This window comes from Lissotriton vulgaris, chromosome 1_1 (genome assembly GCF_964263255.1).
Source record: "Lissotriton vulgaris chromosome 1_1, aLisVul1.2, whole genome shotgun sequence".
Classification (NCBI taxonomy): Eukaryota; Metazoa; Chordata; class Amphibia; order Caudata; family Salamandridae; genus Lissotriton; species Lissotriton vulgaris.
In genome coordinates this window covers 14,305,648-14,333,299 of record NC_141685.1, presented here as the reverse complement: position 1 = coordinate 14,333,299, position 27,652 = coordinate 14,305,648, and the positions used below count along the sequence as shown (strand labels likewise).

Sequence of the window (27,652 nt, the reverse complement as noted above, 5' to 3'; positions counted from 1 at the left end):
CAGGTTGCTGAGTTTTTATCTTGTTGAAGAACTCGGAGTGTTAATCTAGGAATCTTAGATAGTAACTTCTGCTATGTCATTGCACTAATTGGTTGCAAAGGAAGTGGCAGAGAAAGCGATTCTGAAATGTGGCTCTGTTCGTGTGAGGCCAGTGACGAGTTTCTGAATATTGCATTTGATCAGTTATGCCAATATAGGGAACAAATGGATTTATAGCCGTATAGGGGCATAAGGTCACAGTATCGATCAGGGTCCTAGATTAGAACACTACAGTGCTTCCTTAAATGAACTCTGAACATTCGTGTCCATATTTCACCCATGTTCATATGTGTAGCCAGCTATACACCATGTGTAATTGACCTGCCAGGCACGAGTTGAGCACTGCTAAACTTGATCAATTTTTTTGGGTGGGTTACATATATCCACCACTCAAATTACGTTCATATTTCACTATACTAATTCACCACTAAACCTTTATGGGTTTCCGGAGTAGCGTGCTAATGGCCCAAAAAGCCCTTCGAGCCTCGTATGGGGTAGTAAGCGCTATATAAATGCAATTACAATATTTACATACCTTTTGTAAACTGGTTACAGAGGCTGTTTGTTTTCTGGTTCGAGTGCCCCATGGGCCCCCACTCTGCCTATTTCTTTCATTTGGATTTCACTTTTTACTACCTTAGTGTGAGAATGTCTTTCATTAAAATAAATATATACAGTAGGGTTACAAAACGAAAAATGCCAGCCATGTGTTATTTAAAGAGCCTGCAAAGGCCTTGTCTTGACACTAAATAGGGTTATAAATAAAATTGTATGTATACATTTGCAATGTGACTTTTCAATCTTTGTTTTCTTCAATTATCAGTCATAGATCATTCAGGCAGCCCTAGAACACAATTAAAAGTGCTTTCTTTTCAAAGCATACACAGATAAGTGCTGAAAATAGACTTTAGGGGACTGCTTATTTTTGTACCGACTGGGACATCAATATAATATGCTGGCAACCCTAATCACATGACTGGAAGTTTGTTTCAGTATGAACACAATAGTTATTTCCTCTACCCTTGATCCCTGGACACTGAATAATGCCATAAAAGCAATAGTGTAACTTGTATCTGAAACCCTATGCCTGCCCTCAATAACATGCTGATTAACTTCAGCTGTGTCTGGGAATGCCACCTGCATTCAGACACCTCACTACTCACTTTCACACTCACCCTTCACTCACAGGGATCACAGTGTACTCACACTGATCATCATGCACTCACACCACCCACTCACCCTGCACTCAGTGACCACACTGCACTTATAAGAAATGTGCGCACATGCATTATGAACGCATCCCTGTCATTGGGCACTCCATTTAGTTCTTCATAGAAGACTCACTTCACATAAGGTTGATTGTTATTTGTTTATTGTTCAAATTGATTCATGCTCATCAATACTTTACTTCGATATTTTCATTTCATATCAAGTGAAGATTCCAAACAATCCTTATTTTCAATGTACATCTCATTTCATATAACTTTGCTCCAATGCATTTCGGGCTCCATCGCCCTTTGTCAAGGAGCTCTGCAAACAAAGACTACGTAATATGTAGCCCATCATATCCAAAATCAAGACTAGTACATAAAATACACATACATTCCAATTCATGCTGATAAGTGATTGCATATTTATGTCGGCGGGTGACGGATGTTACGTGCACAAATGTTAGAAACAACTGTGATGTAGTGACGGCTCTCTACGTAACCGTGTGAAAAAACTCAAAGCGAAATGATAACACTTACATGAATCAGCGTATAGGAAGCTAGGCATCTGCTGCAAAAAGAATAAAAACGCTATAGTTAATGGTGCATCCACAAATAAAGATACACGTTATTCAACTCACATCATGCCGGCAGGTTTCACGCCGACTTACTGAAATGGTTGAGCGGTAACTGCAAGCACCGGGGTCCGGGCTCGTGTTGTGGGTGTCTTCACAGGGGGGGAAAAACATGGCCGGACGAGTGTTCGTCGGTGTCTTTACAGGGAGTGCGAACAGGTGTTCAAAATTACGCGGAAGTCGGGGAATCGAGCCTTGATTGGTTCAAGGACCGTACACGTGTTGACTAGTAATAAATAACGGACTGTGTGCAAGAAACCGGGTGGAATGATTGTGGCCATGTTGAGTATGTATGGTGATGACTTAATTCAATGTACATTCATAGGGTGGACATAAATATTACAATCATGTGTATGTGATACCAGGCAGCACAAAAACATTATGCATTAGGTTGTCACCAAATAGGTGATTACAAAAAGCAACTAAATTCAGTTCGGTCGTTTAGCCCAAATGGCTTTAAGGTTTGAAGGCGGTATATCCAGGCTGTCTCTCGCCGTAGCAGTGTCTTGTTGTTGTCCTTGCCTTCTTTTTTGTCAATGATCTCCAGTACCAAAAATTTAAGTTGAGCAATACTGTGTTTTTGTTCTAAAAAATGCATTGCAATGCTCGATTTTTCATTTTTAGCGCTAATGTCTGATTTATGTTCGTTAAGGCGCACTTTAATTTTCCTTTCCGTTTTCCCAATATAAATTTTCCCACATGGGAACTTCAGTAAGTTGATTAGGTTAGACGAATCACAGGTTGCACTGACGTTTAGTTTGATATTTTTACCCTTCGTAGGGTGGCATATGGAGTTGCCTTTAATCACGTTGTTGCAACTATTACAGTTGAGACATGGACGAGTTCCTTTGGCCTCTGTTCGGATCATGTGTTCTTTAGAGAGGATCTCCTTGAGGTTGTTATTTCTAGTGTAAGCGAATATAGGTGGAGGTTTAAACACATCCTTGAATTCTGGTTCAGATGCCAAGATTCGCCAGTGGTTCAATATTATTTTTTTATATGCAGCACTTTGTGTAGAGTATGACCCTGGTTAGTGCTTTGTCTCTTGGTGTTTTGAATGCTCGTTCTTCAGCGTCTTTAATTATTTCCAACGGATATCCTCTTTCCAGAAATCTGGAACCCATTTCTTTCATCCGTTTGTTGCATACTGCCGGACGCGTTTGACGCGTAGCATCTGGGAGTATGGTAGGTGGCGTTTCAGTGAACCTTGGTGAAAGCTAAAGAAATGCAACGTGTTATTGCGGTCCGTTTCTTTCCGGAATAGATCCGTGTCCAATCCTATGTCAGTTTTAGTAATACTCACATCAAGCAATGTAATGGTGTCCTCACTTCTTTGCCACGTGAGTTGTATTCTATTGTCTTTGGTGTTCAGCTCCGTGAGGGCTTGTTTCAGGCTTTCCTTAGTGTGCTTCCAGATAAAAAACAAATCGGCAATGTATCTGACGAATAGTCTTAGGTTCTTTCCCCAAGTGGGATTGTCATAAATGTTGGTTGTCTCGAATTCTTGCATGTAAATGTTGGCATATGTGGGCGCTGCACAGTTTCCCATAGACATTCCAGATAGCTGCAAGTACCACTTATTTTCATGTGCGAAGTAGCTATGGTACAAGGTGTATATCATCAGATCCATAAGAAAAGTTTTCATTGTGTCTTCAATTTTACTGTTCAGAATGGCTTTTTCAATCGCCTCAATTCCTCCTCCATGGGGAATGGATATGTATAAGCTTTTAACGTCTGCTGTGCAAAGGATTAGATTTTCCCCTTCTCGAATGGTGATTTCAAATAGTTTGATTAAGAACTCCGTCGCGTCCTTTACATAGCTTTTCATTTCTTTGACAATCGGCTGAAGATACCGGTCCAGGCACTTCCCCACCGGTTCATGCAGGGAACCTCTGGTGAAACTATTGGTCTAATGGAGGATCCTCCAAGTTTTTGTGAATTTTGGGTGTCATATTGATGGACGGGCTTTTTGGATGTTCTAGTAATAAATAGTTTTTTGTTCTCTCATCAATTACACCAGATTCCTGAGCTCTCACAAGTATTTCAGTCAAAATTGCTTTAAATTGAATGGTTGGATTCGCTCCAAGTAGCATATATGTATCTTGATCAGAGATATGTTCATTGATTTTTCTTACATACATGCTTGTATTTACAATGACCAAGGCTCTGCCTTTGTCCGCTTTGATGCATTTTATATCCTTATTGCCAGCAATTTTTCTAAGCGTATTCTTGTCTTTTTGAGTAATGTTTTGTTTGACTTTTTTCTGGTAGTTTATTTTGGTGAGGTCCTGTTTGACTAGAGTTTCGAACATGTCGATGCTTTTATTACTACAAGGTGGTATATAGGAACTTGGGGGGCGTAGGCCCATCAATTGATCAGGTTTCTTATCAGTCGTGGGTGGTAGTACATTATCAAAAAAGTGACGTAGTCGGAGTTTTCGTGTTAGCTTGAATGTACTGACTTCCAATTCAAGTAGATTAGTAGACGTAGTTGGAATGAAAGATGTGCCCTTCTATAGTAATTTCATTTCGTGTGATGTTAACATGGTATCAGATATATTAATCACTAAGTGTTCCTCTTTTTGGTATCTTTTTTTGTGCTCCTTGTGTTGGGGTGACCTTTTTCCTTTTCTTTTTCCCCTCCGGGGTCTCCTGTTTCGCTTTGGCCTTCCTCTAAAAAAGGCCCGGATGTGGATGGACTGTCTACAGAAGGAGTTGGTCGCTCACTCGTATCTTTATTGCCTCCTCTTATGTTAGCTCCTATTCCTGTTTTTCTCGGTGGATGACTAGAGGACTCACTCCCCGATGAGGAGGTGTCTGTTTGTTGACTGTAAGGCTTGTTGCGGCGTCTCTGGGCGTATACATCAGCCGAGGTATAAACTTCACCCAGTTTCTAGTCCAGGGTGTCACGCCTGAACTTGGGAATCTTCCTTTCGTTAATTTCCCTTGTGTGTTTCTCTAGTTGTGTATTTATGTCCTCCAGGGTTTTAGATAACTCTTCGGATGAGATAGATTCCTCTAACTCCTTTTCAATATCTTTGATTTCCTTAGTGGGTTCCACCAGTATGCCAGACAGTTCTGCCACTATTAATAGGATGAGGTCGAGGCTACATTTGTTGAGGATTGCGTTCCATTTGTCTTGTAAGGTTTTAGAGTTCTTGCATAGTGACGGCTTGAGTGCTATCCGGAGTCCATGCGGTATCCGTAATGCTCTATGGTATTTTATTAAGGTGATGGCATGCAATTTTTGGTTGATTCTACGTTTCGATAGGTATAGCAGTTGCCTAATGCAATGTTCTTTTGAGCGTCCTGTTGCTTCTTGTGCTATGTCTTCATTGATCAGGGCATAAATACGTTCTGTGTCCTCATCTCCATATGCTAGAGTACTCGCTCTCGCTTCATTTCATCATATTGCATGTTGGTGCTATGAGGCGTGCTACCAGCCAGGGGGCGGTTGCGTATGATAGACCAAAGGGGGTTGGCTAGGTGCACAGCACAATGGTCAGTGGTTTCATAAACTTGAATATTTTATCGATTAAGTTTTGTCAAGGTTGGGTGCTCCAACAGGTAACGTATCCATCCATATATGTTTTCAAACAATGATAAGAAATGTGCGCACATGCATTATGAACGCATCCCTGTCATTGGGCACTCCATTTAGTTCTTCATGGAAGACTCACTTCGCATAAGGTTGATTGTTATTTGTTTATTGTTCAAATTGATTCATGCTCATCAATACTTTACTTCGATATTTTCATTTCATATCAAGTGAAGATTCCAAACAATCCTTATTTTCAATGTACATCTCATTTCATATAACTTTGCTCCAATGCATTTCGGGCTCCATCGCCCTTTGTCAAGGAGCTCTGCAAACAAAGAATACGTAATATGTAGCCCATCATATCCAAAATCAAGACTAGTACATAAAATACACATACATTCCAATTCATGCTGATAAGTGATGGCATATTTATGTCGGCGGGTGACGGATGTTACGTGCACAAATGTTAGAAACGACTGTGATGTAGTGACGGCTCTCTACGTAACCGTGTGAAAAAACTCAAAGCGAAATGATAACACTTACATGAATCAGCGTATAGGAAGCTAGGCATCCGCTGCAAAAAGAATAAAAACGCTATAGTTAATGGTGCATCCACAAATAAAGATACACGTTATTCGACTCACATCATGCCGGCACATTTCTTATCATTGTTTGAAAACGTATATGGACGGATACGTTACCTGTTGGAGCACCCAACCTTGACAAAACTTAATCGCTAAAATATTCAAGTTTATGAAACCACTGACCATTGTGCTGTGCACCTAGCCAACCCCCTTTGGTCTATCACACTGCACTTATGCCACTGACCATGAACTCACATCGTTCTCCCTCCACTTTGTCAGATCTGTCGTTGTTGCTCCTCAGGATTGGATCGATGCTATAAGGGGGCCCACCTCTAGATCATCCCAAGTCTGGCTGTCAACGTCACAGACTGTTAAGGAGATCAAGCGGGGGAAAATAGGGAAGTCCAGAGGGGAACAGCTGGGCGACTGGAGCTGGAAACCTGTAAATACAGAAGCAAGGGATAAGTGCAACTATAACCCTCAGCCGGAAGACGTGCTAATCAATACACCACACGTTTACCTCACCTGCATATCCTACAGCTGTGCATAAATGAAGGAATGATCTAAAGGGCGGCTTCTAAATCCCCTGGTTTTGCTACTACAAGACACAATAAAGAAGACATTAGAAAACCCCCATTTTCCCTCCCATCCTGTGACCTGAATCATATGGACGGAGAAGATGTATGGACACCTACCCAGAATTTGAGATGAAGATAACCAAAATTGCCCAGAACAAAAATGAAGAATAATCACACTCCTTATAGGTAAGTTCCTAACAAAAGGTTCCTCCGAGGAAATGTATGCAAGGAATGTTCACGGGGTAATGCAGGAAGAGTCAACCCCAATATGTTGCATACATTCCCTAATTAGTTTGCTTGCCAAATACTTTAGTAGATCAAAGGAACAAAATCATATGCCCAGCAAAAAGCAAAAACAAAGCGTCTCTACAGATCCTTCTCTGTAAGCGCTAATAGGTAAGTACTGTGCAAAGAATGGTTTAGCGGCACCTAAGCCCAGGTGTCCTGCACGAACCGGAGCAAGGCGCTCCCTGAAGGTAGTTTGTATAACAGTTACAAGAACACCAGGTTCCACAAAGAGTCACACAAGCTCAAGCACCACACTCAATAATAGGAAGACCTGATACAGCGATGACAGCTCACGATCTGGGCGCTTCCTAAGCCCCACCACGGTAATCCAGATACCCAGTGCAGTGAATCCTGGGGCCTGTTCTTGATGCAGGCGCTTCCTAAGCCCCACCTTAGTAATCCATGTACCAAAAGCATCTAACGCTATTACACAGCGCTCGTAGCGGGCGCTTCCAAAGCCCCACCTCAGTAATCCACAATTCCGGTCAAAGCGAACCAACGCTTACCGCCGCCAACATCCAGAGAACCCTCCGCTAGGAAACAGGAAACACGAGCGTATACTCTCCGCAACAAGCAGGAATAATCGGCAGCGCGTCCATCGTGAGACGCCATAATATTCTCTCTAGTCGTGCAGCGTCATACTAGCGCGCCGCGCGAAGGATCATGGGATATGTAGTTTTTCCCAACCCGTTCAGTCTCAAGGAGCAGGCAGTGATTTACCAGCGGCCGGGGGAATCGTGACACACTTACCCTGCAGTCACATGAACACACCGCTCACTCTGCACTCACAATGCACTTGCGCTGTTCACCCTGTACCTCACCCTACAGTCACATGAGCACACTACTCTCCCTGCTCATGTGATACTTCACTCACCTGTTCCCCTCACTGCTCAATCTGCAATCTCACTCAAACAAGCCCATCACTAACCATACATTAATTTGTCCCACTCTGCACTCACATCTGCATCCAAATTCATTTGGTCACCTCACTCACCCTGAAGTCACTCCTCTCACCCTACTCTCACACTGTCGCATCATTCACCCTGCACTCACATGGGCACTCCTGTCACACACACAGCGCAGAGGGCTAATGTGCCTGCTACAAAGAACGGTTACCATGCAGATCACAGAACTGGGTGTTAGTGAACTACGGTATCCCTATAAAAAAGTGAAATGTTGGTCAGAAAGGGGCTATAGAGAGATGAGGTGTATTGTTGGCGAGTGGTAGTGAGGGAATTCATGGAGAAGGAGGAAATGGGAAAGGGGCGCTCAAAAAGACTGTTGCACCGTGGGCGACCAGTGTTAGGGTCAGCCCTGGCTGGGAGTCTTAGCCCCCCCCCCCCCACCCGAAGTTCGGGACTAGTTGCACCCCTGGTTGCTTCCCACGTCAGAAGTACTTTTGTTGCCTGTTTTTCAACCCCCCCTCTCAAGTTAGGTCTCTCTTATTGGAGTAGTCATTCAGAACCGCCAATCAGCATGTAGGTACTGCAGCAGAGAACTGCTTTGACATCAGCACTGACGTTACTCCAATGAACGGGACAGCAGGAGAGATGCCAGGGAGTGCCGCAAATTTTATACACATAAAGTTGCAAAATACTTCAACTTTGCTAATGAAACAGCACTTCTTCACTGTTGCCTTTTGCCTCGTGGTTGTTGAATTTGACATCTGGTTGCTGCTATTCGCCTCGCTCTTGAATCCCTCCCCCTCAAAGTTATCTTGGTTTTTACCCTGGCAGCTACTGCATTTCACTGCAAGGAATTTACAACGGTTGTATCTTTCCTGAAGATTTAATTCTCTGGCAGGTAAGAGTGAAGAGCTTTTTGTTTTATTTTTTTAAAGCTTCCCTCCCTTCCCCTTTGTCCTACTACTAGTGAGAACGTTGGAGGCTTCAAGGAGGAGCGGATTTGGAGATAATGCCATCGTTGCTGACTTTGGTTCTGGGGACCCAGGTTCGAGTCTTGGCATCAGCTCAACCTCATGTGATCCTGGGCAAAATCAATTAATCTCCCTGTGCTTACAAAAAAAATCATGTGTGCTTGTGTAATGTAAAAGATGCTCCTGTAAGGTGCTCCAATACCTTTGGGTCATGTTTGCACTACATAAAACAGCAAAAAATATATTACAATCTTTTGTGAGCACTCCCGTTTCCAGGCACTGCTCAAGACTGGAAGTGGAGCTCAACCTAAGGATAGCAGAAGCAAGAATCCATCCACACATTGACTGTCTCTGTGGATACTAACAGGCACATCCCTTACCTGTGTTTTGGGAGTGTTTTTACTAATCTATCCTAAATGTTGTTTTTAATGTGAAAAATAAACCACCAATGTAATTTATTTGAGCTCTGCAGGAGGGAATGGCCATCAATGATGCAGAGTACCAGCTTCCAGAACTTTTTTGTCAGGTGGTGGTGGTGGGGGGGCTCGACGTGTACAAAGGTTTAGATGGGGGGGCTCAGCCGACAAACGTTTGAAGACCTCTGCTCTAGAGGTTACCTTCATGTGATCCTCCTGCAAATATTATGATAATTATTTCTCTGGCTGAGTAACCATGTTTATGCCATCAGTAATTATTTGAAACCTTTAATACAGCTTTGAAGCTTGTTGTAGCTCCAGAGGCAAGGGCCTTTACCAAGGGAGCGGTCCTTTAATGGGCAGTATTGCCTGCTACGGCTGAATATAAGGTCTTTACACTGTTTGCCCCATGAGGGCAGAATGTGTTAATTAATAAAAAAACGGCGTCCCAACGAACGAGGGGGTAGAAACTCCTCCTGTACTCCGGAACCTTTGTTTCACAGCTGCATGCGGGCCCATAGCGGTTAATTGTTGAATAGCTTTGAATGGAGGCTGAAGTCAGCCCCTGTTTCTCCCTGGGCTCAGTTGTTTTGTAAATCCAGGACGGTTATTTGTAAAATGTGATGAAGTGTGCTTCACTGAGGCCCTCACCACTCCCTCAGATCCCTATCGGGCCCTATATTTCTTCTTGAAGATCCTACCCACTGATAGTTTTGTGGGAGTGGTCAGCTACCGGCCTCCCGGACCCAGAGGAATGTTTAATCAGGACTTCAGCAATCGGATTGAGCCTTACTTGGCTAGATCCAATGTCACTCTTTTGGGTGATTTTATCTTCCATTTGGAGAAAACTCTGTGCTCCGAAACGCAGGTTTACCTGGAAGCTATGGACTTCTGTGGCCTTCCTCAGCTGGTGAGGAGCCCTTCTCATACGGCGGGACACATTCTGAACGGGATCTTCTCTAACGATCCGAGGATGGAGGTGAATGATCCCATCCCACTCTCTTGGGCTCATCATTACGCCATTCCATTTTTTCTGCGAGTTGCAGAATCTCACCCTGATCCCAATTATAGGAACAGGGAGGAGATGAAGAGAAACCGCAGCTGCATAAAGAAGGAGGATCTTCAAATTAAGCTTAGTAATTATTGCTGTCTCCCCCACCTGGATGTTAACTCGATCTATGATGATTTTTCTAACTGGCTCTTGGCGGCTCTGGACTCTCTTGCCCCTCTTAAGGAGCATTATGTGGCCAGAAAACGCCCTGGTTCACCGAAAGGTTGAGAAACCGTAGGCAGGCATGCCGACAGCAGGAAAGAATATGGCGCTGTGAGCTTATCCCATCTGAAAGGGACCTGCATAAACTCAGATTGAAGGAATACAGGCTAGCTCTTAATGAGGAAAAGGTTATCTACTATTCCAAGATGACGGAATCCATCAATTCCAGAGGGAACTCTTCACTGTACTTAATTCCCTCCTAGCCCCCTCGACCTCTGCCAACACCGAGGTCTCCCAGGAGCTATGTGATAAAAAGGAATACCTTTTATAAAAAAATCAAGGACATATATTACTCCCTGGAGATATCCAAGGTCGGAGGGTCAAAGGCCGATCGTCCTTTGGATTCTCTGGTAGCTCCTCTAAAGGATTGCCGCTTGAGCACCGTTCCCCCTAAACTTCAAGAAGACACGGGGCGGATGTTAAGGGAAATTAGATCTTTCTCCCCTATGGAGCCCTGTCCCCTGAAGATCCTGAAACTAGGAATGGAGGCTATTGTTCCTCCTTTGACCGTAGTTCTTAATGCCATTATTACTTCTGGCCAGTATCCCACTGCCTGGAAAATGGCCGTGGTTAAACCTCTCTTAAAGAAGCCCTCTCTGGATCCGGCGGAACTACAGTTCAATTTCCTGTTGCCCGTCCCAGCTAAAATCTTGGAGAAACACCTAAACCTCCATCTTAGCACCTATCTGGAGGACCATCAGTTGCTCGATGGCTCGCAACATAGGTTCAGAAGTGAGCACAGTACCGAGACGGCGTACACCGTTGCTTTTAAAAACATTCGACAACAGGTCGACGCAGGTCATACCACCTTACTGACCCTTCTCGACCTAACGGCAGCCTTCAATACCATCTCTCCCCTTAGATTGGCTGGGAGGCTCCGGGAAATAGGGATTGAGTGCTCCGCCCTTAATTTGCTTACTTCTTTCCTTACGGAACAGGCTCAAAGAGTTATGATGGGCCAATTCCTTTCTGCTCCTAAACGGCTGTTCTGCGGAGTTCCCCAGGGATACTCATTGAGCCCCACTCTTTTAACCTTTATGTAGCCCCGCATGCATGGGTTGTAAGATCTTTTGGCCTAGAAGTGTTATCCTGTGCTGATGACACTCAAACCGTGATGAGCATCACTGAGAGTGTTGAAGCATCAGTAGCAAATTTTAAAAGCTGCATGCAGGCGGTAGCTGCATGGATGGTAGAGAACTATCTATGACTGAATGGGGATAAAACTTAGATTTAAATTTTCGGAGACAATCAGGAGATTTGGTCCAGGGCCTGGTGGCCAGATACCCTTGGATCTTGTCCTCGCCCTGTCCTCAGTGCCAAAAATCTAGGCATCATGGTTGATACCTCCCTCTCCTTGGGCCCCCAAATAAATAGAACACTCTCCACCTGCTTCGGAATGATCAGAACCCTCAGAAAGATATGTCAATTTCTCTCCCCCTCCGCGTGGAAACAGGCACTGGGGGCCCTTGTGTTGTCCAGATTGGATTCCTGCAATGCCCTTTATTTAGGGATCAATAAGGGTTTCCTACACCGACTCCACATGTGCAGGGACTTGAGTAGACTATACTAACCTTTTTTAATACACCCCACCTCACGCTCACTACTTCACAACTTGGGCCCCTCATACCCACTCATTCAAACGGCCTGGAACAAAAGATCTCCGTAAAAGTGCTATCCGTCAGGCATTGCAGCGCCGGCTTGACGTAGGAGCAGGAAGCCGATGATGACACGAGACAATTGGCTGGTGATATGACAGTAGCCGTTGAACCAACCTATTGTGTGAGGCATCCCTAGTTCCGACAAGGGACATCTGCCCTTGATCCCTCTAAAACAACCACACCTGGAGAGAGGAAGGAATATTACTCTTCTATATTTACCTTACTTTCCAGGGGAGCTAAATCTCAGACGCCTGAACGGCGTAATGGCTAGGATTCCGTCCCTACAGGAACCTGCAGTCGTGATCTCCTTAGATGCGTGGATGGCATTTGATATGGTAGAGTGGAACTTCTGGTTCGCAGTGCTTCGGCACCTTGGTTTTGTCCCCAAGTTTTGTGCATGGGTTCGCCTGCTGTACACCAAGCCTCTGGCGTACGTCACAGCTAACGGGCACATCTCGGACACAATCCTACTGGCGAAGAGGACACGCCAGGGCTGTCCCCTGTCGCCGCTACTGTGCGCGCTGGCATTGGAGTCCCTGGCAGCCTGGATTAGATGGGAGCCAATGAGGCCTACAGTGGTCGGATGAGTGGGAGGACCGAATATCCCTCTACGCAGATGACATTTTGGTGTACCTGACTAGCCCGAGACGCTCCATAATAGTCCTCCTTAATGTGTGTGAGAGTTTTGGGAAGATTTCTGTGTACACCATCAATTGGTCCAAATCGGTACTATATGTACTGCATGGCCCCCCACCATGACTCCCCGCTGACTGCCCGCTCTAACTCGCACATGACTCGTTTAAGTATCTGGGTATACATATCACGCCTAATTCGGAAGAGTTTTTTTCCAAAAACCTAGCGCCCCCACTGGAGCATTTGAAAAGAGATGTGACCCACTGGGAATCGCTCCCGTTGACCTTGTTAGGGAAGGGGGCATTGTATAAGATGATGGCGCTGCCCAGGTTCCTTTATGCTCTGGAAAACACGCCCTTCCCTGCACCTCCAAAGTATTTTAAACAAATTGCATCTCGGGTGTCCGCGCTGTTATGGGGCGCCAAACCGGCGCGTATAGCACAGGTAAAACTGCACCGGGGATGGTACGATGGCGGAATAGCGCTCCCTAATGTTCAGATGTACTATTGGGCAGCGCACCTTAAAGTCACCAATCAGTGGATACACCCCGCATTTTAGGCGGACAGATACCAGCTGGGTACAGGGAATATGCTGTCTGCTCTTTACAATAAAGGTCAAACTTTGAAACTGATAGGTCCCACGAAGCACACAGTGGCGATATGGCATGCAGCACAGGCACGGTTGGGATGGCAAGGTATCATCACCCAGCTTACCCCGCTCTGGGACACTAAATGATTGTGAAATCTCAGAAACAGCAAGGGCCTTGCGCAGTGGGATGCCATCGGTATCTCCATGCTGGGGGACTTGTGGGACAAGGGGAAGGTACTATCGTTTGAACGGCTTCAGCAGCTGTACAAGCTAGCGCCCACTGAAATTTTCAGATATACACAGATCAGGCATGTGCTGCTTGCAGCCTTGCCAGAAGGCATGGAAGTGCCTGAGGCATCCCCAATGGAGGATAGGCTGCTAACAGACTATATGCAAAAATGGGCCACATTGTTTACATACCGAAAACTCATTAATAACCTGCCAGATCCCACAGTCTCCCTTAAGGAAAAGTGGACGCGTGAGGTGGGGGACCTTGACTAAATGGAATGGCAGGAGGCGTTGGCCTCGCTGAAGGAGGTGGGGATACCCTCCAGACTCAGGCTGGTACAGCTCAAAGTGTTACATTGCATATGCCACACTAGGCACACCCTATGCAAGATGGGCAGGGCGCACCATCCCTATTGCCTCAGAGGTAAGCATGGGCGAATTTTGCGAATCTCGCGTTCGCGAATTTTGCGGATTTGCGAACTCGCAATCCGCAAAATCCGCGAATTCTCGCAAATTTGCGGATTTTTTTTTTTGTGTGTTTGCGCGGGTTTCTGCCAGTTCGCGAGGGTTTTGTACAATGTCGCAAATTGCGAACTTACCTGTCGGGTCGCAAGTTTCGCGAACTTGTTGTTTCTACGTGTCCAGCCTGTTTGGGACACTCTTCTTCATCACTGCCACTCTCTGTCACCACTGCCACTCTCTGACTACTCATGCCACCCTCTGGCCCACCCATGCCACCCTCTGTTTCATCACAGCACCCTCTGGTTGTCCAGTCAGTGTACATTATTGTGGCAACGCAAGCACACCTTCCCTGCCTCAAGTGACCTGAATTAATTTGGGGCTGATTAATGTGTCACAGAATATTTTTTTAGCTGGCACCTGCTTCCTTAGTGCTTCCTGATTAGTGAACTTTTGCACTTGCTAAGTGCTTTCATTGTTGCAAAATTAGTTACAACACCTGCCCTGCCCCAACTGACAATAATGAATTAGGGGCTGATTAATGGATTTGAACTGCCAGCCTGGCTCCTGCTTGTCTCCCTTAGCTGTAATTCAGGACCTTTGTGGCATATGTGTAACTATTCTGAGGTTCAGAGCAGGGTCACATAATAGTTGCAACTGGCAACTGAACTCTGGAGGGGCCCCTCAGCAAGCACTACAGGAAATGGCTACTAATGATGAGCCTGAACTTTTGAACCTGGTAAGTAGTTACTTTCAGTTTGCTAAAATCGTATTTCTGCAATTTTGCACTTATTCGCGGGGCGCAAACTCACGCGAACTCACGCGAACAGTGCGAGCAGTGCGAGCAAAATCCGCTGCTCGCGGATTTGCGGATTTTGCGGGAGATTCGCGAATCTCGCGGATTGCGAATTTCCCGAAAATCCGCAAAATCCGCGAGCGAAACGGATTTTCCGCCCATGCTTACTCAGAGGTTGCGGGGAAGAGGGGACATTCTATCATACAATGTGGCAATGCCGCAAAATAGTTGACATTGGAAAATAATAATGAGGACAATGTCACATACGGAAGGGGTGTCCCTAATCCCTGAACCAAGAAGATGCCTGCTAAATGTCTGCGAGCCAAACAACCTCACGCACTATGCGCAGGCATGGGTAACGATGGGGCTGATGGTAGCTAAGCTAAATATAGCGCAGAGATGGGGGTGGCAGAGGTTCCTTCTTTGGCAGCATGGTGTAAAGACATGGACATGGCCATGATGGCAGAAAAAACTGTGTTTACTAATCGGGGCTGCCCCCAAAAAGGAAGCAAGATATGGGGGGCATGGAATAAATTCCGGGGAGACATTTGTGAACCACCGCCTGACCGAGCTGATGAAAGTCCGGAGGGGGAGTAATAATATGGGGGTGAGAATGAACATAGATGATTTGTGTTGGGAAATGCATAGTAACAGACAGAAGTGTTTTGATGATAAATCTACCCTGTTAATACGGAACAATAACCTGATAGTGCTGTATGAGTATGTACAACCTGTAATGTTTGCCACAGTTGCGTTGAAAACAATAAAACAGATAAAAAAATTAAAAAATGCTTAAAATGAACAATTTCACATCCTAAGACTTTAATTCTATTGTGACCTCTAGTCACCTGTGCGATCCATATATTATTGCCTACATCTTTTGTATTGAAGGCGAATACCGAATGTATGTTTACTACTCCAACCACCTAATGTTAAATAACTGTGTATTGTGACGCGTTCTGATTCCCTCGTGGATCATTCTTTGTTGACTACTAGTCACCTATGCTATCCATACACTACTATCGACCTCCTTTGTACTGAATGGCGAGTACCGAATGTATGTTTACTACCTCAATCATCTAATGTTTAATAACTGTGTATTGTAAAGCGTTCGGATTCCATCGTGGATCAATCTCTGTTGACTACTAGTCACCTATGCTATCCATACACTACTATCGACCTCTTTTGTACTGAATGGCGAGTACCGAATGTATGTTTACTACCTCAACCATCTAATGTTTAATAAGTGTGTATTGTAAAGCGCTATTATACCCCTGTGGGTCTTGTTTGCGCTATATAAAACTAAATAAAGTAAATGTTCAGAGGTTAGGGGCAGAGATGAGGTGAAGGTGTTAGTATCGAGTCAGTGTATTTCAGTGGTCGCTGCTTTAGGGGTGTGATGAGGGCTCAGGTTATTATGACGAAAAATGTTGGTTGAAACAAGCTGCAAGGGTAATGGTAAATGAATGCTGGTGGGTAATCTGATGAAGGTGGATAGGGAGGAGGGGAAGGGGTGGAGCAATACAAGTAGTGGGGAGAGGGGAGTATACAGAACGAGGTACCCATGGGATGACTAAAGGGCTAGGATGAGCTTTGGGAGGAAAATTATTCATCACATCAATTTCATCAAGTAATTCTAGGCTGCGTTCAGATGCTTGGATGAAGATAATCCCATTATTATAAAGGGAGATGGTTGCCTCTGCTCGGCGAACAATAGAAGGAGTTACTGAGAGTCTGAGATCGTAGGGGCTTTAGTGGATGCAGTGATCCGGAACAGAGAGCAAAAGGCTTTCTGATATTGTGCTGATCTTTTAGTGGAAAAGATAAGGTCACTTATGATAGCTCATTTATTCGTTCAGACATAGGGGGTGGAAATAAGGGGTTCTGGGTGAAATTTGAGAAGTCTGTGTTTGTAGTTCTTGAACACGCTTTTAGATAGTTTAGGGGGTATATGATAGTGTAGGAATTTCAGCCATCTGGAACAAGTTTGGAGTCCAGTGATCTTCGAGAAAGGTAATCCATGGCTAAGGGCACCAAATTTCCAGAGTGGAAAGAGGGGAGGGACCGGAGTACTACATGCTCACGTGGGGGGAAGCTAAGGGGAGTTGAGGAGAAGGGGGTATGGTCAGATTTAGGAAGGAAGGGATGGAGCAAATCATGGGGTGGGTGGAGAAAAGTTCCATGACTCCGTTCTTTAAAGACAGCCCATAAACTGCAGCATATTGACAGAAGATGTCAAGAGAGAAGAAGGTACTCTTTCTGTTTTTTGCTTCCCAGCATTATATGCATGCGATTACTAGGTGGGAAACAGCAAATCCTGAAGAGAGGGCCCAGCTGCGAATATAAGAAAGGGAAGTTGAAATACATTAGGTCAAACTAGATTATGCAATTAAGAAGATAGAATCCAGATTAGAGGGATAGGGGAATAGGATGAACAGTGGCCTAGGATGCACTTGGAAATTCGATAGACCGAGCCAGTCCGGAAATGTAAGCAGAATTAGTAAACAATATCATTCTAAGATGGCCGCCACCGTGGAAATACTTTGAAGCTATAGAACATGATAGTCCTTCCATAAGAAGGACATGCTATGTCCTATGTCATTATCTAGATTCCTAGAGTCTTAGAGGTGCCGCCATTTTAGATTGTAAATAAGAACAATTCCCAACAGGTATCAATTGGAAGGCAGTTTCAACAAATGTACGCAATATGCATTACAAAGGAAAGAAATAAGGAGTCACAGCAGTTTTAGAAAAAGGCGGGTATTATTCACCACTTTGAAGAGCATGGCGGGTCTGTTGCAAAGTTATACAGTTATACAGCACTGTACACAACAAATGGGGTGACAACCCGATGGCACTTGGTGAAGGTGATATATACAAAAATATATACAGTGAATAGTGGTGAAAGTGCAAGTGCTGGGGTGAAACAGCGTGGTCGGCGCGTAGTGACAATAGGTAAAATATACAAAGTAATGGCTCCAGGGATCAAGTTGTAATCACTTAAAACAAGAATGAGTTAATTTCCTGGGAGTACAAAACAAGAAGGGCGCCATAAAATTAAGCTGTGTGGTCGACGGCGTTTCGATCCCCGTCAGTCGGGATCATCATCAGGACTGGGTTGTCAAGGGAGCAGTGCTGTGGGGGTAAGAAAAAGGCTAATCAGAGGGGGGGTGGGGAGGCCATATTTAATTAGGGGCGCGCTAGTGGCTCGCAGGAAGAGCAAGCAGAAATGGGCGAGGGTGGGAGCTAGTGGCTAGTGATAAAGGCGCATATAGGTAAAGGACCAGTAACTGTGGAGTTATGTCTAGGGGAGCAGGTAGTAGACTAGCAATTAAGTAGATGGCAGACGGCTTGAGTTACAGGCCGGGCCTGGCGCAGGTGGACAGGCGCAGGGACTCAGTGTGAGTGGGGGCATATGGCAGACGCAAGAGTAGACCACATTTAGCAAGTAAACTTACATGTCCGCCAAAGGCAATTTCATGCGGTATGAGGGGCTGGTATTCGTGATCCAATGCTGCACAAAGAGGGAGGCATGCATTAGAAAAAACGGGGGGCAAGGGAGTGAAAAAACATGTCCCAAGGGTTAGCAAATAATTTACCTGAATGGCGATTTGGAGGGCTTGAGGCAGCGGGGGTGATCGGCGTCTGAGAGAGGGTGAGAAGGGAGCAAGAGTCAATGAACTGCCGGCGGGTTGTCCGAGGCAGCGAGGGATCGCACACGTAGTACGAGTGGCTCACCTGAGTGAATCAGGACGTCGGATCGGCTGTTGCAAGGGGCGGCTTCTGGCAATGAAGGCCGGAGCTGAGCGCGGTCCGAAGACAGCGTTTAAGAAAAGGACGCCGGTAGAAGGGGGCGGGGCTGGGCGACGGGGCACTGCGCGCGCATAGTGGGAAGGGGCGGGATGGGGCGGGATGTGAGGAGTGACTCGTGGTTGCGGTAGCAACCTGCGTAAACAGGAAATGGTGCGCGTCATCTGAACAAAGTCGGGACAGGGGGTGTGTGTGGCTGTCAGTTGAGATAGCAAACACACGGGCAGACCAGGGGGTGTAAATGCCGGGTTGGTGTGCTAATGGACACGAGTTGGGGCAGGTCAAGGTCACAGGCAAGGCACCAGGGTAAACTGGATGTAATGGTAATTCGACAACCTCGAACACAGAGGTAATGGTACAGAAATACAATAAATTGAAGGTAAACCAGACATTACTATTAATGTACATCAGACAAGGTGCATTAATGATTCACAATGGAACGTAGTGTTCAGCAATATAAGAGAGGGTACAATTGTGCCTAAGTCTGAACAGTGAAGGGAGATAAGGTCAGCAATGGTATCACACCTAGATTGGAATCGACAGGGGTAGGCTGCAAGATTACCATTGGTATGGAAGACTTTTAGAATGCCCTTTCAGAGGCGGAAAAAGCTATAGCAGGGCAGATAGAAGTAGACAAATGGGTCCTTCAGACTGTGATGGTGTTGTTCCACTCATCAAAGGTGTTTAGCCCATGGTTGACTGAGTCTACTCGTGAGATCCATTTGCATTCTGCTCTATTGAGGAGGGCGGTCATGTTACCACCTCTGATAGGTAGTGTTGGTTTTTCAATGACCATCCATCTTAAATCAGTGTCTGCATGTGATTTGTCCAGAAAATGTGCAACTAGGGGAGCTGTTAGTACCTTGCAATTTATCCTGCTTTTATGTTGGATTATGCGTTGCTTGACCATTTGGGTGGTTTGGCCAATGTAGAGGAGATCGCATGGACAACGGATGGCATAAATGACATTCTGGGTTTTGCAATTAGAGTGGTGTGTGAGTTGATGGGATTGCCCATTAAAGAGGAATTCTTTTGTATTTGTGGTTAACTCACATACGCTGCAGGATTGGCATTTGAAATGTCCAAGAACTGGGTCCATACCCCAAGCCGCAGTGATGGTGTTTCTTTGGGTTGAGTTGGATGGCCAGGTAATTGCTCGTACCAGGTGATTGGCGATGTTGTTGCCCCTCTGGTAGGAAAAAAGGGGTGGGTCCTGAAATAGTTCTTCAGAGCGTAAGATGGGCCAATTTTTCTTGATTATTTTAGACACTTTGTTGCTGTCCGGGCTGTATACTGATACGAAGGGAATCCGGGTCATGGTCTTCTTGTCGGTGTTGGGAACCAATAGATCCTCGCGATGATTGTACCAGGCTCGTTTCTTGGCTTTGGTGACAAGGCGTCTGGGGTAACCTCTGCTAGTTAATTTGATAACCAGTATGTCTGCCTCCCTGAAGTAGTCTTTACGCCATTTGCAGTTGCGGCGAATCCTTAGGAACTGGCCATAAGGTAGGCCATCTCGCAGGCTTCTAGGGTGGTTGCTTGAGTAGTGTAGAAGGGTATTACGTTCCGTGGTTTTTCGAAAGAGCAGTGTACCCAAGACGCCGTCTTCCGCATGAATAGTGACATCAAGGAACGGTAGGTCATTTTTGGTCCATTCACTGGTGAATTTTAAATGTTCCTGTGCGGTATTCAACCAGTCAACAAAAAGTACAAGAGAGTCTGATGTTCCGTTCCAAATTAATAGAATATCATCTATGTACCGGCGCCACAGATGGATTTGGGGCCGGTATGGATTGATGGAATTAAGGATCAAAGTTTTTTCCATCTCGTGAACAAACAAAATAGCAAAGTTTGGCGCGAAGCAGGCGCCCATAGACACTCCTTTCACTTGCAGGTAGAAGTTGTTCTTGTACATAAAATAATTGTTCTGTAGGGCAACTCGTAGGAGATCCATAATAAAGTCAGAGGGGATCTGAGTGGGTTGTGGTCTGGAAGTGAGAAGCTTTTTTATGACCTCGAGTCCTTCTTGATGGGGAATGTTAGTATAAAGGGACTCGATGTCCAAACTGGCTAGTATCTGGGACTCTCGATCAAAAGGTTGGTCTTCTATGGTGTTGATAAGGTCCATCGTGTCACGTATGTATGTGTCTGTGACAGGTACGAATTCCTTAATGATCGAATCCAGGTATTTGCCAAGGGGTTCCAGCACTGATCCGCAGCCAGATACAATGGGGCGTCCGGGGGGATTCCTGGCGTCCTTATGTATTTTGGGGAGAACATACAGGACAGGAGTTATGGGGTGTGGATTATTGAGGTATTCAAATTCCTTCTTTGTTATGATGTTCCGGTCCTTGGCTGTGGTCGTGATGGATAGGATCTTTTGTTTTATGTCTGTTAATGGGTCTTTAGATAGGATACGGTAATGTTCAATGTTGGTGAGTTGACGTTCAATCTCTTGGTCATATTGGGTGTTATTTAACACGACGATGCCTCCACCCTTGTCTGCAGGTTTTATGACAATCTCACTGTTGTTTTTAAGAGACATGAGCGCTTCCTTCTCTGTTAAAGGAAGATTGTACGGGATGAACCGAGGTGTTGCTTTAAGGTCCATGACTTCTTTCATAACTAGTCTTTCAAAAGCCAATATTTCGGGTGGCATCTGGTTGGATGGAGGATTGAAGGTGGAGGGCAGCCGGAAGGGTGAGATGGGACCCGTGCCGGAGTCTGGTTTGTCGGCAAAAAATTGTTTCAGCCGGATTCTTCTGAAGAATTTGAGGAGATTGGATTGCAACTCCAGGAAATTGGTTCTTACAGTAGGTACAAAAGATAATCCACGGGACAATAGAGTGGTTTCTTCATGAGTCAAGATGTGATTAGACAGATTGAAGATGGGGACTGTCATAACGTTTGAACTGTTGGTAGTATTTATTGAGGGGGCCCCCATTGGTAATAGCGGTTGCGTGTTTGTCTGTAACCTGGTGCTTGGGGCTGGTATTGTCTTCCTCTGGTTTTGGGGTTTTGAGGTGGTGGTTGCCCTCTTCCTCGGCCTCGGCCTAAAAAAACAGGTGGTAAGAGTGGTTGTGGTCCTGAGGTAGAGGCGGATATAGAGGCGCCTGTGTCGTCTCCAGAGCTGTTGGATGAAACAGAAAAGGTAACCCGTTGGTTATTTCTGAAGCGACCCCAATTGTGTGTTCTTGGGGGGTTTTGTTGTGTGTTGTAGAACTCCTCGTTTAGGTAGGGATACGTATTTTCTACTTTGTAGTTTTTAATGTCTTTTTCTATTTTGTTCACTTTTTTGTTCAATTCAAAGGTATTGAAGGTGGAGATGGTGTTATTGATTTTCTCCAGTAGACTTTTGGCGTCAGTGATGGTGGTATCTGCTTGGATTTGTTTTTCCAGTTGGTCGATTTCTTCTAGTTCCAGACGGCTGTGTTCGATGGCTGTGTCTATCCCAAGGACCATCCAGTGTCTGGAGCAGGTGGTGGCTAGATAGCTAAAGTTGGTTCTGAATTTAGGGTCCTGGGTAAAGATGGCAGGGGTGTTGCGGATTTGTAACCCTAGGGGGATCACTCCTGAGCGCAAGTAATCCGTTAGCATTCGTGCATGTAAATCAGTTCTGATCTGCTTCTTTTTGAGCTTTTCAAGTTTGTCCAAGAGGACACGAGAGGTGTTGGGGGGTGGGACGGCGGACGTCGGAGTTGACGTTCCTGAGAGTAAGGAGGGACCAGCCAGGCGTGATTGAATGTATTCTTCCGAATAGGTGAGGGACTCCTTAGACATCTTGTGTAAGCCAACAGGTATTATACAGATGTGTGCCTATATTAATGAGGCATAAGCAATGAAGTACACTGGGGTACTACTCTCGCAGCTGAGCAGCTGCTCCTAATATGTGTAGGATAAACAGGAGAAAACCCATAGACCGAGTTGGGATGGGTATATACTGTAAATAAGAACAATTCCCAACAGGTATCAATTGGAAGGCAGTTTCAACAAATGTACGCAATATGCATTACAAAGGAAAGAAATAAGGAGTCACAGCAGTTTTAGAAAAAGGCGGGTATTATTCACCACTTTGAAGAGCATGGCGGGTCTGTTGCAAAGTTATACAGTTATACAGCACTGTACACAACAAATGGGGTGACAACCCGATGGCACTTGGTGAAGGTGATATATACAAAAATATATACAGTGAATAGTGGTGAAAGTGCAAGTGCTGGGGTGAAACAGCGTGGTCGGCGCGTAGTGACAATAGGTAAAATATACAAAGTAATGGCTCCAGGGATCAAGTTGTAATCACTTAAAACAAGAATGAGTTAATTTCCTGGGAGTACAAAACAAGAAGGGCGCCATAAAATTAAGCTGTGTGGTCGACGGCGTTTCGATCCCCGTCAGTCGGGATCATCATCAGGACTGGGTTGTCAAGGGAGCAGTGCTGTGGGGGTAAGAAAAAGGCTAATCAGAGGGGGGGTGGGGAGGCCATATTTAATTAGGGGCGCGCTAGTGGCTCGCAGGAAGAGCAAGCAGAAATGGGCGAGGGTGGGAGCTAGTGGCTAGTGATAAAGGCGCATATAGGTAAAGGACCAGTAACTGTGGAGTTATGTCTAGGGGAGCAGGTAGTAGACTAGCAATTAAGTAGATGGCAGACGGTCTCGGTCTATGGGTTTTCTCCTGTTTATCCTACAGCCATTTTAGATTGGGCAGGGACTTTTGATGGGGAGAGGGTCGCTACATGATGCAGGGCCTACAAGGCCTAGATAGAGCCCCTTTACGCCACAAGGGCCCCAAACACAATCAGCCCACAAAAGGCCCCCCTAATCAAGCCTTGAGACTACAGCGAGGGGAACCCTCCTGAAAAAAGAGTTAGTAGTGAATGAAACTAGGCACCTCTGTGAACAATAAGATTTGATGTATGGCACAACATCCTGATATCCACCTTGCTGTCTTGAGTCTTCCTGATCCTTCTCATACTCTAAGAGCTGTTCTTGTTTTAATAAAACCTTGACCGTATGCTTCTACCTAAAGCTGTAACTAGTATATGTGTGCTATGCGAGCACCCTTTTTTGGCTAAGTTACTCTATGAACACCTTAGCTAAAATAAATAAGATTGTGGCATGTTCAAAGGAACTTTTATGCACATATGTCTGTATGATTAAATGTGTCTTAAATATGTCTTCATAAGTTTCAACAATAGTAATAAATGAGATGCTTTTACAATCAATTAAAAAATGTATATGCACATTCTGGTATTTTCCATTTAAGTGATTGAAATCTCTTTGCATCCGACAGAAAACAATCCTTGATTGCACAAAATGTTTAAGAATAATGAAGACAATACTGTAAATCTGCAAAAGCAAAGTCTGAAACATTGAGTTCCAGTATTCAGGAAAACATAAGTGCCGACAGAGGCAGCTGAACCTCAACATAAACTGACAGATCTTTGAAGTACCGTCAATGGCAATTCGGTGGTTCTACGAGTCTCAGCGGTGCACCTCCGTGCCTCAAGATGAAGAAGTGACCTCTAGAAAATGAAGGCAACACTGATCAACCACTTCTTGTATAAACATATCCAATACCAGCTCTGATCATGAGGTGGTTACTGCAGTACTCTGCTTCCTAAAGTGATATCAGACCACCAGTCAGAGCTAGAGGTGTATTTTAAACTCTTTCAGGCCATTCCACAGCAACCAGCGAAAAGCACAGTTAACCGAAAGTTAAAAGAAACGGGGGTTCTGCTATATAAAACAGAGTATATTTACCAAGCCTAAAACTGTATCAGTGAACACACACAGGGAAAAAGCCATACACATACAATGATTGTCTGAAGAGCTTTAGTCAATTATCAGGCCTAAAAAAAGCATCAGCGAACACACACAGGAGAAAAACCATATCATTGCAGTGAATGTGGAAGTAGTTTTACGGAATCATCAAAACTCATGAGTCATCAGCGAACACACACTGGGGAAAAACCATTCAGGTGCAATGAATGTGGGAAAAGCTTTATATATTTATCAGCCCTAAAAAGGCATCAGAGAACACACACAGGGGGAAAACCATATCATTGCAGTGAATGTCTGAAGCACTTTAGTCAATTATCACACCTAAAACAGCATCAGAGAACACACACTGGAGAAAAACTATATCATTGCAGTGAATGTGGAAGTAGTTTTAGTCAGTTATCCAACCTAAAACGGCATCGGAGAATACACACAGGGGAAAAACCATATCATTGCAGTGAATGTGGAAGTAGTTTTAGTGACTCAACAACATTAAAGGTTCATCAACGAACACACACTGGGGAAAAACCATATCCGTGCAGTGAATGTCTGAAGAGCTTTAGTCTATTATCTCGACTAAAAAAGCATCAGAGAACACACACAGGGGAAAAACCATATCATTGCAGTGAATGTGGAAGTAGTTTTAGTCGCTCAACAACATTAAAAAATCATCAACGAACACACACTGGAGAAAAACCATATCCGTGCAGTGAATGTCTGAAGAGCTTTAGTCTATTAACTCACCTAAAACAGCATTGGAGAACACACACAGGGGAAAAACCATATCATTTCAGTGAATGTGGAAGTAGTTTTAGTGACTCAACAACATTAAAGGTTCATCAACGAACACACACTGGAGAAAAACCATATCCGTGCAGTGAATGTCTGAAGCGCTTTAGTCGATTATCACACCTAAAACAGCATCAGAGAACACACACTGGAGAAAAACCATATCATTGCAGTGAATGTGGAAGTAGTTTTCGTTCCTCTTCAGAATTAAGGAATCATCTGCAAACACATACAGGGGAAAACCAATATCATTGCAGTGAATGTGCAAAGTGCTTTAGTCATTTATCAAACCTTCGAAGACATCAGCGAACACACACAGGGGAAAAACCATTTAAATGCAGTGAATGTATGAAGAGCTTTTCTCGATCATCACATCTAAAACAGCATCAGAAAACACACACCGGGGAAAAACCATTTGAATGCAGTGAATGTATGAAAAGCTTTTCTCAATCATCACACCTAAAACGGCATCAGCGAACACACACGGAAAAATCATTCAAGTGCAGTGAATGTGGAAGTAGTTTTAGTGAATCTTCAACATTACGGATTCATCAGCGAACACACAGAGGGGAAAAACCATTCTAGTGCAGTGATTGTGTGAAGATATTTGGTTGCTTATCAGACCTACATAGACTCACGGAAAACACACACAGGAGAAAAGCCATATCATGGCAATGAACGCGCAAAAAGCTTTTTTCCATTTTCAAACCTACACAGACATCAGTAAGAACTCCACCATCACTGAACACATATAGAAATAAACATAGAGCTGCAGTGAATTTGGTAATAATTTAAGTAGATCAACAATAATACTGCCCCATCCGTTGGTGTGCACTGAAGCAAAAATGTGCCGTTATTGTGAGATGAAGGAATTATAGAAACTGATCAAATTACAGTTATGCGGGACAATCAAATACCAGTAGATAAAAAGCAGAGGATAGAAGACTGAACTAGTAGGAAAGAAGAAAAACACATATATTTGAAAAATTATAAAAGTGCCTATTGTCTGCTATTGTTTATTTCCCTAGAGCTAGGAAAACAATACCATTGCATTGAATGTGGAAGTAGTTTTAGTTCCTCTTCAGGATTAATGTATCATCAACAAACACACACCGGGGAAAAACCATATCATTGCAGTGAATGTCTGAAGAGCTTTTGTAAATTATGGTACCTAAAGCAGCATCAGAAAACACACACTGGGGAAAAACCATTCAAGTGCAATTGTATTGTATTGTAAATGCATTTGTAAAGCGCTTACTGCCCCAGACGAGGCGTCAAATCGCTTTTTCGGCAAGTAGCACGCTACTCCGGGACCCATAGAGGATTAGTTTTGAATTAGTATAGTGAAACATGCGAGTACATTTTAAGTGGTGGATAGGTTAGTCAGTTATTTGGATTTGGAATGATAGCAGAAGGATATAGGAGGACAAAGGTTTGTATTTATGTAGCGCTTGTTAACGCACGCTATTCAGGAAGCCTACAAAGCATTAGTGATGAATTAATATGGTGAAATATGAAGTCATTTCAGTGGTGGATATTAGTCAGTTACTTGGAGTGAGAAGGATAGCGGAGGGATAAAAGGGGAAAAAAGATTTGCATTCATATAGCACTTGTTACCCCTGATGGGTGTTGAAGTGCTTTTCTAGCGAGTAGCACGCCACTCCAGAACCCATAAAGGATTACTTTTGAAAATTAGTATAGTAAAAAAAAATATATATATATATATGAAGTAATTCGAGTAGTGGATATGTTATTCAGTTATTTGGGTAGTAAATTAGTATAGTTTAATATGGAATTTAAGAAGTGAACATGTTAGTATGTTAATTTCGATTGAAAAGTATAGTGGAGGGATAAAAGAGTGAAAGATATATTTTTTTTCTTTTTTAGGTCTTAGCAATAGGAGGAGGCTTTTGGATGAGAAAAAATTAGTTTTGGAGGGGAGGACTCAGAGGAAAGAGTTTAGAAAGGTTTGTTTTAGGGCAGTTAAAGAAAAAGGGCAGCATTTCTGGCCCTAGTCCCGACCAGTCTCGAACAGGCTCAAACAGGGAACTGCCCTTGTCCTCTCCGCCCTTAACAGGCTCAAACAGGGAACTGCCCTTGTCCTCTCGGTCCTTAACAGGCTTAAACATGGAACTGCCCTTGTCTTCTCCGCCCTTAGCCTCGACGCCCGGGCTGAGACGCCCTAACCCTGGCCTTTCATAGCCCTAGTAATCAGGTGACCCCTTCAGCCAATGGGAAGCCTAGCCCTAACACTATCCAATCATAACACTAGCCCTAAACCTTACAGCCAATCTTAGCCCTAGTCCAAGCACCCAATCATTTCACATCCAATAAAGGCCCTAGCCCTACCAGTAGTCCCAAAACAAGTCCATGCAACCTATGTCTCAGGTAGCCCTAGTCCCTACTTCCAATAGAAAGCCTAACCCTACTCTAAGTCCCACACCTAGTCCAGCAACCAAAAACACCAGAAGCCCTAATC

At 44.4% G+C, this 27,652-nt stretch overlaps 1 protein-coding gene across 1 annotated transcript in view; it reads left to right on the top strand.

Annotated features, from left to right (window-relative positions):
- LOC147736966 (uncharacterized) overlaps positions 1–26,147 on the top strand; it is a 158,749-nt gene extending 132,602 nt beyond the window's left edge. The window contains exon 4 of the mRNA XM_086954249.1: positions 24,472–26,147. Within this exon, the coding sequence (XP_086810375.1) occupies positions 24,472–25,758 (1,287 nt within the window). The 3' untranslated portion in view covers positions 25,759–26,147. The remainder of the gene's footprint in view (positions 1–24,471) is intronic.
- The last annotated feature ends 1,505 nt before the right edge of the window (positions 26,148–27,652 follow it).